The 16648-nt window shown below is 39.4% G+C and overlaps 2 protein-coding genes across 4 annotated transcripts in view; one reads left to right on the top strand and one right to left on the bottom strand.

Moving 5' to 3' along the window:
- The window catches only part of LOC134670648 (facilitated trehalose transporter Tret1-2 homolog), a 59172-nt gene extending 51416 nt beyond the window's left edge, over nt 1-7756 (top strand). For all 3 annotated transcript variants that reach the window (XM_063528458.1, XM_063528459.1, XM_063528460.1), the window contains exons 3-5: nt 3551-3680; nt 5618-5803; nt 6182-7756. In XM_063528458.1, the coding sequence (XP_063384528.1) occupies nt 3551-3680; nt 5618-5803; nt 6182-7329 (1464 nt within the window). In that variant the 3' untranslated portion in view covers nt 7330-7756. The remainder of the gene's footprint in view (nt 1-3550; nt 3681-5617; nt 5804-6181) is intronic.
- The window catches only part of LOC134670633 (neurobeachin), a 604515-nt gene that overhangs the window by 80195 nt on the left and 507672 nt on the right, over nt 1-16648 (bottom strand). The window contains exons 39-40 of the mRNA XM_063528438.1: nt 9730-9847; nt 8898-9000 (exon numbers count right to left, since the gene is read on the bottom strand). Coding sequence (XP_063384508.1) covers nt 8898-9000; nt 9730-9847 — 221 coding nt within the window. The remainder of the gene's footprint in view (nt 1-8897; nt 9001-9729; nt 9848-16648) is intronic.

Here is a 16648-nt window from a genome sequence, read left to right as displayed (position 1 = left end):
ACACTACCTGTGTTGTAAGAATGCGCAGCATGATGTGTAAGTCTGCGCGGGTAGGGTAAGAATGCGCGGTACCCAAAAAGGCTATAATTATTTACTTAAGTCAAAAGCAAAGTCGGCAGCACCCGTGTACGCTGTGCATTGTTTATGCCACCATTCATTACAAGTGACACACGCGATCCAGTATTCAGTAATAGGATCTTTATAGATCTTGCCACATCACGGGCATATCCAAGAGGGTCAACATGATTAACAACAACATATCTTGGCTTGTAAATTGCGCTTGATGTGTTTCTTTGCCTTCAGCAAAATCAGCCTCGTTTTATCGTTCTATAATATCGGGTATAGAATTACCCAAGAAATCAGCTTCAGTGAGTACCTCAGGATTATAAGGCGATATTCATGTAGTTATACAACTTTCAGGATCACATGCGGGGTTTGCAGCTTTGAGACAAGCTGGTTTGAAGGTTTTACGCATTTGGAATACAGTTATAAAGTCCTGGGGTATTTCAGAGCCATTTTTCACATTAATGTGGAAATGGATGTGCAAGACTGCGTGCGCATTTTTATACGGTCGTACCATGCGCATTCTTACACATTCCTTCATTTTCACTAAAGCATACAGGTAACGCCATCTATGCAAAATGACGTGAACTAACGGCTCCCAGTCAAACGCGCCTTCGCATACGCGATGCAAATTCAACATCTCATCTTTTAATTTACTTAAGTCTATTTAGTGACAATAAATTTAAATTGAAGAAAAATAAGATCAAAGTGTGATAAAAACTTCAAACTTACCTAGAGTGTCGTATTTTCACAGTAATCTAAATTAATTCCTGGAGCAATAACGGGTGCCAATACACTTCAAAACAGCACTGAAGTTAGCCACGAGCTTCACTTTGAATCTAAGTTATGACGTATGCGCATTCTTATCGACCGCGCAGTCTTAGACCACCCTACCCTACTTTGAAGTTTGAATCAAAAAATATACATATTTTCATATTTGTTCTGTAACTATTTTTAATTTGGGATAGAAGTGTTAGACCCTCACAACTAAAAATTGTTCTAGACATTCTACTAGACATTTCAGTAATGTATCGTTTTTTTTTTAATTGAAATTTCAGTCATGTATCTTCTCGAAATCTCTAAACTTAAACATATGATAGATTCCAACGTCTTCTCGCCCAACCCCGCCATTTTGAAAATTTTCCGCGCATTTACAGCGCATCCGGCAATCAGGCGACATAAACAGTGTTTACAGCGCCCGTTCCGCCTGCGCGAGCGCACGCTTATATACCATTACTCAGCTTTACCACCCACTCGGCACTATTCACTTAATTGCTGCGAGCTCATTAAGAAAAACACATGAATGATATGAAGTGCAAACTGTTGGCGATAATGACGTACAGATAATAGATAATTAATTCTTAAGTGGCTTTTACTATTTGTTCTGAAATGTTTTTAAAATAATAACTAAAAGTGACACTATATGATCCGATTTAGAGTTGCACTTTCAACTTTCAATAAGTTTCTTCGGCGACGGCATAAACGCATAGAGTTAGTACCTAAACTAAACGCAAACTCAAGTGATTTAATAAAGTGAACGTTAAGCGTGATTCTACGTTGACAGATGTTTTTGTGTACTGCAAAAAAAACAAAAAATGCTGCTTTTTCCATAACATTTCTCCATAAATTACCAGGACCGCATAAACGCCAGGAGTAAACGCAAACGCGAAAACGACTCAGCATAATTTGCTGACGGGTTGTCAGCAAATTATCTTATCATCTATCTTCCCATTGTCACAGCTTCCCATGCGAAGAAATGCTAATAACATTGTAATTTTATGGAAAAATTGTTGTTGATTAGTTACTTGTTGTTTCTGCGCGCAACCGTCACCTTAAACCATCAATTCTTTATGAAAAAGCGCTGTAAGTTATGTTATTACTTTCAAGGGGACTACTTTTTCCAGTAATAATAAAAACAAAACAGGTTAATGGGTGTCGGCGACCTATTTTTAATATATTAGTGATGGGTTATGTTTTTGTAAATGGCTCGTCGCTTATCAAACATTGAAGAGTTTTTTTATACTTCAATGGTTATGCCCGCAGTAAAAGTATTAGCTACATAGATATTTTCTTTTTGGCACAGCAGTTATTTTTCACACTAGACTAATACCACGTGCTTTTGTGCGACTCTCGCGCGATGTTTCGCGCTCACGTTTCGCGGGGGCGGACGATTTGTAAAAATAGACAAAAGAAATCGAAATGATTCTGTTTTCAAACATTCACCTCTGTGAATGGTCAAGTGTCGAACGAAACGTCCAGTGTGTAATTATCTAAACGTTGATACCATGATACCATTACTCAAAGAAATGTTTGAAGTAAGTAAAATATTCAAACGATCTTCCAAGATATTTTATTTCAATTTTATCCAATTCATATTTTGAAAATTGTGTTGATATTGTAGATAGGTATATTGCGAACGCTCGCATTAATAGCCATTATTAGCGAGGCAATGACCATTAGATTACAAAAACTTCCCATACAATGTTTTTATTGTTCTCTCGACTTGTTGCTATATATATCCAAATGTGTCTAGTGAAGAACATATTTGGTTACAAGCGACCTCTACGGCTACGATACTCTACGCCGGGCGCTACGAGTATAAAAACAAACGAGCTACGAAGGTACTTAAGTAGGAACATAACATAACAAGTCGGTAGTCACGTTGGTTTATTATTAATGATTATCATGATTAGATTAGTTAGTTGGTATGATGATTAGTACAGAAGCCGGCTTGGAGCATATCATGTTACATGCTTTATTTTATTTTATACCGTAGATACTATGACAGTTACAGTTACCTAGACCAAGCTAAGTTGGTAGCGATTTTGATAGACTGTGTAAGTGTTATTTTAAACGCAAATCTTCTATGAAATTATCACGTTAAATAACACTTGCGCAGTCTGCGCTATCACACTGTACACCAACAACTATACCTAATTGGTATTTGGGCGCAAAATGGAAAAACGGTTGATAGGACAATTTCCGTGTAATTCGCGGATGCTCTCCCATTTACCTGTCGTTAGCGACTATTACCGTTTGTCGATGTGCGACAAACTGTGAACGCGACAATTGTATTGTCAGTTTTTCATGAAAAAAACGGTCTGTTTGGTTTCTTAACCTTTCAATGTCAATGGTAAAATGATTTTACGGTTATTAGACTAGTCATGTCAATGTTCTAAGCCGGAGGTCAAGGTTTGAATACTGCCTCACAGCAATAAGGTGCTGTAAAGTTGTGAACAAAATATCATTTGATATTGACGGTTACTCTTTCTTGCAAAAAAAAACTTCGAACATAAATAAAATATAAATGAAAATTGTTTTGTCTACTTTAACGAAGTTACCATTAAAAAAAAACATTTTTTCAAAAACTGGACTTTGGCTTGCAGAAGCCTGGTAAATTTGTTCCATCAATGTCTTGTCCCGTCCCGAAATACTTCTTTAGCTCGAGATAATCAACAATATTGACCAGGCGATCATAACGTTCCAGGTATTGGCGGCACTGGCGGCACAGTCCATCAACATATCGGTGGGGTTCTGCCAAGGCTTCTCCGCGGTTCTGCTGCCCCAGTACACACACGAACACCCTAACATCACATATGAGCAAAGCTCATGGATTGGTGAGTCTACTAAACATTTCATTTATGCCATTTTACGTCTGAACAGTAAATACCAAAATTTATGAAAAGGGTGCGAGAGACTGCGCCTTACGTTATCCAAATCTTGCTGCCTTGTTTTGTTGACAAAATTGATTTTCCAAACTAAACATTTTTTTAATGACCTAAATGCCAAAAATAGAGATGCGTATAATATTTTTAATGAAATATTTGTATCGCACACGATCGTTAAATTTCTCTCCCGAATAATTTCGAGTTAAATACAAATTATACGATTTTATGTTTTTTTATCAATGCTTGATTCGTCAAACTTATATTTAGGACCTTGTGAACTTGTATTAAGACCTGTCTCTGACACCGCGACAACTATTACTCAACAAGTGAAAACTATTATTGAACTAGGTTCATAGTCTAATAAAACATGGTCTTCTCTTCCCACAGTGACACAGGCCTACGTCACAATAACATGGCCGCTATATATAGCGCTATCGCATATTATCATATAGCGCTGTCGCATGATGACGTAGGCTTGTGTCAGTCAGGTGACCTAGAAAAGACGGGAAGAGAGTACCAGGCGGAGTATATTATTATACCATGACTAGGTTCGATCAGTCATAATACATATAATAGAGACACCAATAACGTTAACCAATCTGTTAACTATTAATATGTGATAATATAAAAGACCAAAATAATTTAGACAACAGATTTTCATAACTCCACACAATAATAATCCAAAAAAAAAAATACTGAATGAACTCATTTGCCTGGGATCGCCACGTTTATTTCGGCGCCGCGCTTCGTGCCAAATTTTCCTCGAGTATACCATAAAATAAACACACACAACACATGCCGTTCCCCACATACATCGCGTGTGAAACAGATACAAGCGTGTCTGTTTTGTATAAATATATAGCATCTCAATGATCGCATTGTATGCTATTAGACTATTAATAACTCACACGGTTTTATTTAACCGCGGAAAGTTTTTTTCACGGTCGACACTATTGATCAAGTTAAACGATAAACAACACAGATACGAAACTTGCGTTTTATCACTTATCGCCGTGAAATCCGTCTGTCAATTTGCGAGATAAATTACCAGAAGTTTCAGCGTGGTAAAAGACATCGCGCTAGATTTGAATAATCAATGACATGCATCTGTCATATATCGGTTTAGTTTATTTTGGTAAACACTTATAGATAATACATGCACTTGACCGACCTAATCTTAATCTTACTACTTTCTCACTGTTGTGAAATTCAGAATGGTAAAGTCAACATTTGCGAGTTCTGTGCAAACTGATAGCGGTGTTTAACAGCTAGCTATATTTTACCACCAGCTATAGTATTTGTTCTGCGCTCTTGCCCTGCCTGATAGTGAGGGAGGAAGGTCACTAAGCTCTGCACTTTAGTATCAGTCACGTATTTGGGATATCAAAATATTGATTAAAGTTTGAGTTTGTAAGGAAAACCAGCATATCTAATGATCACCCTGCATATAAACTTGTTAGCAGGGGGGTCAGTTATCTCCGCAGCCCACTGTAAATCTTATCGCGGCGGCCGTGACTGCACATGTCAAGTCGCACGAATGTGGATAAGATATACCAGACGTGCAGACATGTCTAAATATCAGAAGAGAGACAAAAAAACATCTTCCTGATAAATTATTTTTACTAACATGATTTTACCTCTACACGACCAACTTTGAATTGTTTTGGCATCCAAAGAAAATTTCTAGCATAATCGGTAAAAAAAACTAAGTTGCGCGATTTAGTCGTATTGTGACGATTAAGGGCAAGCATAATTTACGGAATGATCAACGTCAATACAAGTACAAGTACAATAAAATTTAGCGAATAAGTATTATCGGAATGAATTCCTTTCATTCCATCCAGTCTTTTGATTGCATTTGTTGACCACATTCTTTCGTCTTCCAGCAAGTCTGGGCGTGATCTCCAACCCGATCGGCGCGCTGCTCGGCGGGATGATGGTGGACGCCGTCGGCCGGCGGCTGCTGCTGCAGTCCATAGTTCTACCAAACCTGGTCGGGTGGCTGGTCATCGCCTTCTCCGAGACTTATGTGTTTCTCTGCGTGGGCCGGTTTATCACTGGCTTTACCATTGGTGAGTTCATCTCTGTCATTTCTTGTCTTTACCGTGTATGACACAAGCCGTCGAAGTTGTTCTTTCTCATTGATCTCATCGATTTCTGGAAGAGATCGCTTTTTAACGATAAAACCACCCGTTGTTCACCTTTACTTGAGTTACCTATTATATTCTTTTTACGACTATTTTCTTGTTTTGAGGCGTGCAATAAAGTTTTTGTATCGTAGTGTACTAATATCGATCTTCGCATAAACACTGCATGCTCACCTTTAAATGCTCCAAAGCCATCCCGACTAAGCCTCTAGTAACTATTGTGTACTACTATTTCGGTAGCTGTGAATATCGTCATCCCTTGGATTTCATTTTTATATTTAACCAAAACCTCTAATTTTCCAGGTATGTCAACAGCCTCCTACATCTACGTGGCAGAGATCACGACGCCCGAGAAGCGCGGCGTCCTCAGCGCGCTGGGCCCGGGCCTGGTGTCCACCGGCATCTTCGTCATCTACTCCCTCGGATCCTTCGTGCACTGGCGGAAGGTCGCCGCCATATGCGCCGGCGTCTCTTTACTAACTCCCTTCTTAATGTACTTCGTTCCTGAATCACCGCTCTGGCTGGCTTCCAAGGGACAGATGAAAGAAGCTTACAACTCCATGTTCTGGCTAAGACAGAACAATAGCACAGCGCAGCAGGAATTAATGGAGTTCACTAAAGACAGAAAAGTCGATAGTATGACCTTCAGACAGAAGCTTGCACTGTTCAAGCGAAGAAGCGTTTTAAAGCCATTCTGTCTCCTGATAGTCTTCTTCATGTTCCAAGAGATGTCGGGCATATACGTCATATTATACTATGCTGTTGATTTCTTCCACTCAGTCGATACCAGTGTCAATGCCTTCACGGCGTCGATCATAGTGGGCGGAGTTCGGGTATTCATGGGAGCCGTGGGTGCCTGTTTAATCAACAGCTTTAGAAGAAAAACTCTAGCAGCAACATCAGGGCTGTTATTAGGAGTGACCATGCTTGGGGCCGCTGTGTGTGACACCGTAAATGGTCCTCCGTTATTGAAACTAGCGTGCGTACTTCTGCACGTATCATTCAGTATGGTTGGTTTTCTCCAACTCCCCTGGATAATGTCTGGAGAACTATACCCTCAGGATATTAGAGGGGTCATGTCAGGGGCAACAGCCTGCTGCGCATATGTCTTAATCTTCTTCAACATAAAAACATACCCTCAGTTGGAGAATGTATTGACCAGTAATGGGACTTTGTACTTGTTTGCGTTTTGCGCGCTGATGGGAGCCACATACTGCTTACTGTTCCTCCCGGAGACAAAAGGGAAGTCTTTGACTGAAATTATGAAGCAATTCGACGAGGAAAAGAAAGAGATAGATCCTGAAGTGGGTAAGCAATATGGAATGGAAGGGCGGCCGGTGCAGAGGCGGCATAGTGCTGGTGCATCAGTATCTTTAGAAAAGAATAAAGAAATCTTTGCCCCGCGATGGATTCACATGAATGATGAAAAAATCCCAGGTCGTCAGGACTAACTCCTTGCGAGCGCTATCCGCCTGGTGCTTACACCCAAAGTTAGCAACTATAGTTACCTACCAATTTATGAACAATTTTACCATTATGAATGTTAGGTATGTGATCAGTATTATAGGTATTTCGAGTGATTTTAACTATTACATTCCATAGGCTAGGTTTTGTACTCGGTGACGATATTTAAATGTAAACTTAATGTTTGTCTAGTTTTAAGGAAAATGTTACCAGTCCAGTTCAGCGCTGGAGCGACTTTATTAATTTTACGAGTATTTTTAAGTAATTATTGAATTTGTACAAAGATTTTATGAGTCCAGGGTATTTTGTTTCCCGCTGAGAACAAGGAGGGTAATGGTTTTGTTTGGATATGTAGTGAGTTTTCACTGTGATGAAAGTTATAGACATACGTCCAAATAAAAATGTGTTGTTTTATACTGGCCGTTTAATTTTATTAGTTTAAGTTTTCCCTGCTTCATATTTTCCATAAAGAGTAGGCCATAAATAGTAATAACCAATCAATAAATATAACGAAGTCGCTAGAGCCATCTATCGGCGTAATGCACAAGTAGTTACCCAAGAACCTTGACTCTAAAATACGAATCTTACGAACGAGGCGCAAAAGCCTTTTAGTTCCACACGTATCGTGTAGATGGCGTTGCAAGACATATGATTTCTCAGATGATGAAATCATTAAAAAGCCTGATTACTTGATTAGGTTTAAATATTCCTTTAATAGTAATTCATAGACAGCAAAGCAGTTATAATAATTATAGATACTACAAATTGTATTCACACTTTACATTTGATTCAACCAATAGTCGTTGAAAGAGCGCCCATTAATGAGTTGCATTTTGCAGCAATTAAGTGGTATTTTCATAAAGGTTTGAGTCTTTATGAAAATACCACTTACTTGCTACAAAAAATCTAAGACACATTTAAGCTCAAATCGAAAGGATTCACCTTTCGAGTTGAGCTTAAATATGACTCAGATTTATTTTTAACGCAGTCTCCTAAAAACATCAAAAGGCACAGCCGGGCTAGCACAAGATTGGCGCGGCAGTATCTCGCCCGCGAGATATACTTACTACCCGTCGCTCTTTAATTAATACAGTTGGAAAATTGCGGGTAGTGTATCTCGCGGGCGGGATACTGTCGCGCCCCTCCTGTGCTAGGCCTACAGACACTGGCGGATTTGCAGTGTTGGCCGCCCTAGGCCCCAGGCCCTGTAGTAACTACTAGCCGCCCCTTTCTCAGCACCCATCTATAGACTGCCGCCTTGCTGCCGCCCCTAATATCTTGCCGCTCTAGGCCCGGGCCTCCTGGGCCTTAAGGCAGCGGTCGGCAACCTTTTAGCAGCCAAGACCCACATAGTAGTTAACGGAGGTGACGCGGGCCGTACTTTGTTAATATTTATGACTTTATGAGACATTGTCGTTCGTCGCTAAATAGCCAAGGCGGCACTCGGGCCGCAAGTGACAGGTTCAAGAGCCGCATGCGGCCCGCGGGCCGCAGGTTGCCGACCGCTGCCTTAGGGCAAACCCGCCACTGCCTACAGAAGTGAAAGGGCACTGACCTGGTCTGCGGGATGCCGTACTTGATGCCCACGCCGACGCGCGGCAGCGCCTTGATCACCTTCTTCACCGTCGCCTGGTCCGGGAACGCGAAGAATATTGATGCTGGAATGAGATACACATACATGTTAGACTATAGAAGAATACATACTGGGTGTAGTGCATAATTATTGTAGTTGTATTTTTACGGAAACGTACGAACGTGTCTTGCTATTTCAGTCAGTCTCGACCATGCAATCGCACCTCCACCATGTAAAGGGGACGGCCTATATGGGAGGACGCCGAGGGCATAGATACACGGCAGATCAGTTCTTTCGTATATTTTTTCAGTTAGATTAGAATTTAAGTGACTATCTACACTCGATGTAATCTCGATGTTATGTAATGGTCGATGGCTGTCTGTAATCGAATGCCGATTCCGCACCGCGTTCCATTTGACAGCGGGCTCATATTCTAATTTTGAATATCGCGACTAACCAGTCACAGATTAAAAAAGACTGTAAAGGTTGCAAACCAACGAACAGGGCATACACATACATGGTAAAAGTGTCATTCTATGGAACTTGTTAACTATATGTAAACAAAAGTCACTAGTAAATGCATCATTCTTTGACAGTTTCAATATGGCCATTCATTTGTTTACATAGTTAGCAAGTTCCATTTACATTTTAGCAGGTCATTCGTTCGTCTATCCTTCCAATTCCACCTCCAAGATGTCGGAGACTGTGCAAAGTGGAGGAGAAAAAGCAGGAAAGCGGACCCTGGGCTATGGAGGATGCAACCGCGACAGAAATGAGACAGAGATGTAATTGTAGAGAAACAGATTTGACTTACTTCTGCTGGCGAGGAACATCTCGATGGCCACGTTCTGCAGCAGGTAGCGGCGCGAGAAGATGGCGCGGATCTCGCTGAAGTACCATTTTCCGTGGAGGTGCTCGCAGTATTTTAGAACCTGCAACAAGAATAAAATGAGGTTTAGCATTATGTATAATGAAACATATTGAAAGTAATTAAATTTTTAACTAGCAGAAACGTCTGCGATCGATGCTATTTAAGTTAATAATAAATTTCAAAGTGGAAAAATTACAGTCTTGTGTGAGATTGACTGTGACTAGGTGATATTGAAAGTACTCAAATGTAAATCAAGATCTTATAGACGTTGCGATAACTCGCGTGAAACTTTTGTTGCTCTGCCGACTACTGAGGAAGAGTACGTCGTATGTTAACGTACTGACATTGAGGTGATAATGTGGGGAAGTACCGTAAGGAACGACAAGTTTGCCATTCTATTTCTTTCACTTTTATTGAACCACCTTTTTACGTTGTCATGTCCAACCAAACAGCCTACAATAGCTGTCATGCACTTGACGGGACAACACTTGACGTTGTCCGAGCCCGTTATTGCGCACATAAATAACGCTAACGAACTCTTTACGACACCTTTACGACGACACGACGTCTTGATTAGTACGAACAGTAACATTTTTAACTGACCATTGGTGGACTTTATTTCTTTGTAATAAGGTTTAAGATTTGTCAGTTAACAGTGTGAACGATCCCAGGGAAATACGGGAATTCTGTGTTTCTGAGAAAATGAGGAGATGTTGAACGGTTTAATACGTTTTATGTCTTTATTTTAGAATGGAGTACGACGCCGTAAAGTTTTTCGAACAGTTTCTTGTTTTAAATTATTACATAGACAAGGCAAACGCGATGTCATTTTAATAACCTATTTTACCGTTTTTAGGGTTCCGTACCCAAAGGGTAAAACGGGACCCTATTACTAAGACTTCGCTGTCCGTCCGTCCGTCCGTCCGTCCGTCCGTCCGTCTGTCACCAGGCTGTATCTCACGAACCGTGATAGCTAGACAGGTGAAATTTTCACAGATGATGTATTTCTGTTGCCGCTATAACAACAAATACTAAAAACAGAATAAAATTATGATTTAAATGGGGCTCCCATACAACAAACGTGATTTTTGACCAAAGTTAAGCAACGTCGGGAGTGGTCAGTACTTGGATGGGTGACCGTGTTTTTTTTGCTTTTTTTTTATTTATTTTTTGCATTATGGTACGGAACCCTTCGTGCGCGAGCCCGACTCGCACTTGCCCGGTTTTTTTTTTACAATAGTAAATATTTTTTTAAAGTGTTTAAACCAAATTCAGTTTTTATAACTATCATCATTATTGATATCAGTAAAGTGTGCTCTTATTAGAACAGGTTTCACTCACCTATCTTTAAAACTTATAAACTCACCTACTTAGTTATCCTTAAATCTTTTGTTTTGGTACCAATTAGGCAAACAAAACAGCATCACCATATCCATTCAAAGTGTAACACGACCATTCTTTTGTAATTCAACTGACAGTTATAAACAAAACATCCCTCCGGCACCCCAGCTCTAATCACGAGGGTAACAACAATGCAAATACGTCCCTAATGCTCTAATAGATGGTACGAGAATTCGCATGCGAATTCGATACATTGCGCACAGCTAAGGTACAAGAAATACAATCCATCGATCCATCACCGCAATGTATTGAAACTTGTACCTTTCTGTCACCGATGAAATGAGTCCTAAATGCATTAATGCGCCCATTGTAAATATGATTGTGCAACACAGATTGATGGATTGAATGCGATGATTCATTGAGTTTTGGCAGTGCTCGTGGGTTCATTCATCGGGTTGTCTTTTAGGAGGCATGATTGGTTTAAGTGGGTCGATGATTGACTGAATTTTTGGTGCCATCTAGTTGGAAAATAATTATTGATTCATTTCGTAATGCTAAACAAAAATGCCAGTACCTACTTAGCGATCACTAAGCAGGCAAAATCTTGGCTTAACTTTTTTATGGTTCCTGCAGAATAAGATATTAAAATGATCTTATTCTAGGCGTTGGAAATAGACTTCGATGGACGTCTTTCCGGTAAGGTAGGTTCCAAAAGTTAGAACTAAGTGCGTAGAAAAGCCAAAACACGAATTAATCTTTGTTTTATTATACAAACTTCTCAAATAATGTGTCCCAGCAGATCCCTTTCTCCTACCAGGGGCCCATAATAAAGGGCGTCGGGTGTAAATGTCCGGTCCAATTGTAACGCAATTTGTCAAGCCCACCCCGGTGTGTTCTGATTGATGTGCAAGCGCACATTTTGAGTACTCGGCGCCAGTGTAAGATGATCCTTTACATTTTAATAACAACACTTCCGTGAGACTCATTGTCAGACATTAACTTAAAATGAGTTACTCACGTTTTTAAGTCGAAAGTTGCTCTTTTTTGCTTTCATTTTCGTAACAACGAGGTACCTACGGATTGAAAAATTAGATTTTCAATCCTTGATCAGCACTAGTCCCTATTTGAATAGTTTCGCAGTATCACATAGTCTAAAAATACAGGACTCTTTGAATACCAAAGTAAATCACCAGGCTCGCAAAATACCTGAGTGGGATACCAAAGTCGCAATATACTTACTAGGATTTCTCTTTACAAAATTGTAGATTTATTTTAATAGGTACATATTGTACAGTTAGTGTATGTAAAAAATAATAATTATCAGCCGTATTCGAACAATGAGATACGTCAAATACTAGATATTGAAACGATATGGATTAGATATGTCAGTGACAAACAAGTGTCAAAAATGACGTTTTTGTTTCAAGAAATGTCAATTTTGACACTTGTTTGACACTGACATATCTACTCCATATCGTTTCAATATCTCTCATTGTTCGAATACGGCTGTATCTCTATGAGAAGGCGTGTTGCATTGGCCAGGTTTCAGTTCTATATATCGACGCTTATCATGAATAGTGACACAAAACAAAATGAAATGCCATTCGACTTTAAATCTTACCAGTAAAAGATAGAATATTAAATGCAATAGCATTTCATTTTTAGTTGTACCACTGTTCATGATAAGCAACGATATTATATATTATTACATGACCAGACAGCGCCCTTACACTGGTTGCTTTCAGCTATTGGAATGACGTTAAGCATTAACCGCTCATCTCGCGCTGGTGCCCTAATACGAGTGCTGTTTGTTTACGATTCGGAAACTATGAGGGGGAGGGAGGAAAATAAATAAAAACACCACGTCAAAATCACAAAATAATAGCAAGCTAGCAATTATTTTCGTTTTGTTGTAGATTAATAGGGTGATTCTGACGAAAATCTAAGTATTTTGACAGTTCAATAATGAAAGACACTAACCAAACAAGAGCTAGATAATGGAATTCGAAAAAGTTATGAACTCTATAACGAAGAAGTTGGTTAATTTTGGTTATGCAACATCCCTTAACTTTGGTTCGAAGTTCGAACATGAAATAATTATAATAATTCTACTTTTGCATAGTTTTATTACATCGTGGTCGATTGACCACGAACGCTGTGAAGGGTTCTAAACGTAGGTGTAAGTATTTAAAATTCATTATACGTGATATAATACGTTTACATAGTTTTATTTTACGAGTAACTATCGCAGTAACCGAAGACAATATTTGTTTCGAACAAGTTTTATTCGTCACTCGATTATAAAGAACTCTCTACAACGTATATAATATGTTGTTTTAAGACCTAACCCAATCGAAACATGTAAAGGAGTTCACCACACATCCGCGACTTTACCCTTTATGACGTGCCTTCTAAGACATCGGTTGCACGCTAATTCTGGCGTCAGTTCAGTCCATCAGTCCATTTGAGTTTTGACTGATGCCAGAATGATGGGAAATGGACACGGTTACACGATCAGTCCAGACTGACAACAGACTGATTAAATTACGACACAGAAGCCGTCTGGACACAGAACGCAACACAGTCATTTAGTCTTGTCTAATACGGTGACTGACGCGTGAATGACACGAACAGGTTACACGATCAGTCTCCAGTTTTCTGTCATTCAAAATGGACTGAAGAATATTATCTAAAATTTTACATTTTCATCAGTCCAGACCATCAGCCCATCAGTCCGCGTGTTACACGATAATTCTCCCGTCAGTCTGACCAGACTGATGGACTAACGCCAGAATTAGCGTGTAACCGATGTCTAATAAGTTCCCATAATTACTGAAGCACAATATTCGCGCTCACGACCTCCGTCACCACGTTAGATAGAGCACGGCGCGGCAGATACGCGTCACGCGGGGATTACTGCAGATTATGTTGATAATAATCGTATCGTACTCCGGGGGTTTTGGGTGCGGGAAGGATTTAGTGTATTTGTAACTTTGTTTATTGTGAATAAGTTACTAAACTATGAATTAAAAATAAGCCAAATGCCCTAAAAAGTGTTAAAATAACTCTAGTTTTTACATTTGTTACCTATTTTGGGCTAATGTTGTAGGTACCTACAACATTCCTGTACCCATAACTCCGGGGTATGGATACAAATCTTATTTATTCTCTATCCTCTCTTAGTAAATTCTGCAAGTAGCGATCTGAAGTCGTTAATTTTATGAAATGTTTAAGGAAAAACAAATTGGCACATTTAAAGCTAACTTATGTAGCGACTTGAACAGAGTGAGAAAGTGCATGTGATCATATTTTCTTATAAATTTGATATGAATAATGACATTGCCACAGTTTGCCATAAATGCTAAACAATTAGCAGTTTTTGTCCTACTGCAATGTTTACATGTAGAGCACAATGCTAAAACATATCAAACGAGCTCGATTTGAAGCATGATCTAGATGCATGCAAACATGTGCAACATTGTATGCGGTATGCATCACAATAACAACAGGAGATAATGAATCGCCGCAGTTAGGGAACGAATTGAAACAGAGTTGCTAACGGCTGCCGGTCATGCCATCGGCACAGTGTAAGTATATACCGCACACCACTCATAAATCAGTACACCTTACAAATTCCCCCACCGCGTTTGTCTGTTTGTGTGTATGTAAGTATGTTCGCGATAAACTCGAAAACTACTGAACGGATTTTCACGCGGTCAGGCGTGGCTCACTCCGCGATTTCGTCGCTTTGCTACAGGTAGCTAAAAGTACATCCGTTCGACCCCAATTTTGGGGTTTGCCATAAGCCGCGCGTGGCGCTGTCGCCATCTAGCGGCCATATCTGTGCTGATCGTGACAGACGCGTTTTATTAGAGAGTGAGTCTTCTGTACCTAGTACTATTCTGTGACGTTATAGTATTCTGTGACGCGGTTTTCACTGATCAAAAAAGTGATTCTTGAGGATGGTTTAGGTGTATAATTTGTTAAGGCTTTGTGTAGCCAGTGGGAAGCCGGGGCAGGTCGCTACTACACAACAAATCTCGTTGAACCCATTTTAATGCTTCTCTACAAGAGCTGCGTTTACATACTCATACAAGCGGCATTCAGATTGGATGCTTAGCTTATAATGAAGAGTGAAATGAATATAATTGTGATCTTAATGAACGTAACGCTGCGCTGACGTAACTTGCTTAACTTGATGAAGCAAGTTATGTCAGCTCTAGATCATCAGGACATCGCCAGTGTGCACATCCCTATGCTGGCCACGAGCCTCCTCCATTGTACAAGCCAGTATAAAGAAAGTTCTTACATACTTGAGGAATTAACATAATGTCTTTGAAACTTTTCGCAGATGCACGTAAATTTTCTCACGAGAGTTTTCCTTCAAGGAAAAGGTATTGGTAGTTTCTTTTAAACTTATTTTATTAGCAAAAGCCAGAATTCGATATCATCTCGTTGCCCAAATCTAATGTTTAATTTGTATTTGGTTTTTAATTTGTAGTTTTTTGTTGTTTTCTTGTAATCTTATTTTGTAGTTTCACAGTGCCTTAGTTTTTACTGTAATGCTGTGTCGCTTATTTGAGTATAAATAAATAAATCTCCAGTTTGGAAGCCGCTTGCCTTACTGCTCAGCCACCAACTCTAGCAAGTTAAAATACTGTTGATATCTGAACCTTGGTCTGCGCGGGAGCATGCGAAACAGCACGTGCGCAAGGAGGGTTTTTCATACCTGCCTGATTTATCGCGCTTTTCTGGAGATTTGATTAATCGTACTGCATTAGCTATCTCAGTCGGCTACTCTAATTTATTGTGATTGTTATGGGGTATAGATAACAATACAATACTAATGCTCTTAATAATAGAAATACATTTATAAGTAAGAGGGACACTACGGGTGGTATATTGATTTAAACTTTCACGATTTTTACACATTATTAAATTGTACAACGGGAGTAACGGGACTTAATCACGTATTTAAGTTTTAAGATTTACCTTCGACGTTTCGAGGACGGCATTGTCCCCGCCGAAACTTAAATACGCGATTGAGTCTCGTTGTACAATTTAATAGGGTGGTATATTGTTAAAGAGAGGTGTTTAGATTTTTGGTTTGACAAGTTTTATTACTGATATTTTGTAGTTAGTTCACATACTTATAAGGACATGAAAAGATTAGACGCGGTTTTACAAACCCAGCACAAAATGAGATTTTCGAGTCTAGTCAATGTTCAAATGTTTATTATGCTTCAGATAAGCTAGTAGGGGAAGGGTCCTAAATTTAGCATTTGTACACCTGAGGGCCTGAGCTAAGTGACAATTGTTGGTAGATAACATCGATCCAAACTTAAATAATGTATGGAAATGATCACATGACTTTTCGTAGCATCTGTCTCCTCGACAAAATTTTCGTTTGACTTCTGCTGGTTGTATAATACAGTCAAAGAATTTAATTTACTGTACATATGGTGCTAATTTACCGCCCTAGTGCGGTAAATAGCACCATACGTGCGTAAGTATGTCGAAA

This window comes from Cydia fagiglandana, chromosome 14 (genome assembly GCF_963556715.1).
Source record: "Cydia fagiglandana chromosome 14, ilCydFagi1.1, whole genome shotgun sequence".
In the NCBI taxonomy this organism is placed as follows: Eukaryota; Metazoa; Arthropoda; class Insecta; order Lepidoptera; family Tortricidae; genus Cydia; species Cydia fagiglandana.
Note: the sequence above shows the minus strand (reverse complement) of the source record. Positions and strands in the feature narration are given on the sequence as shown.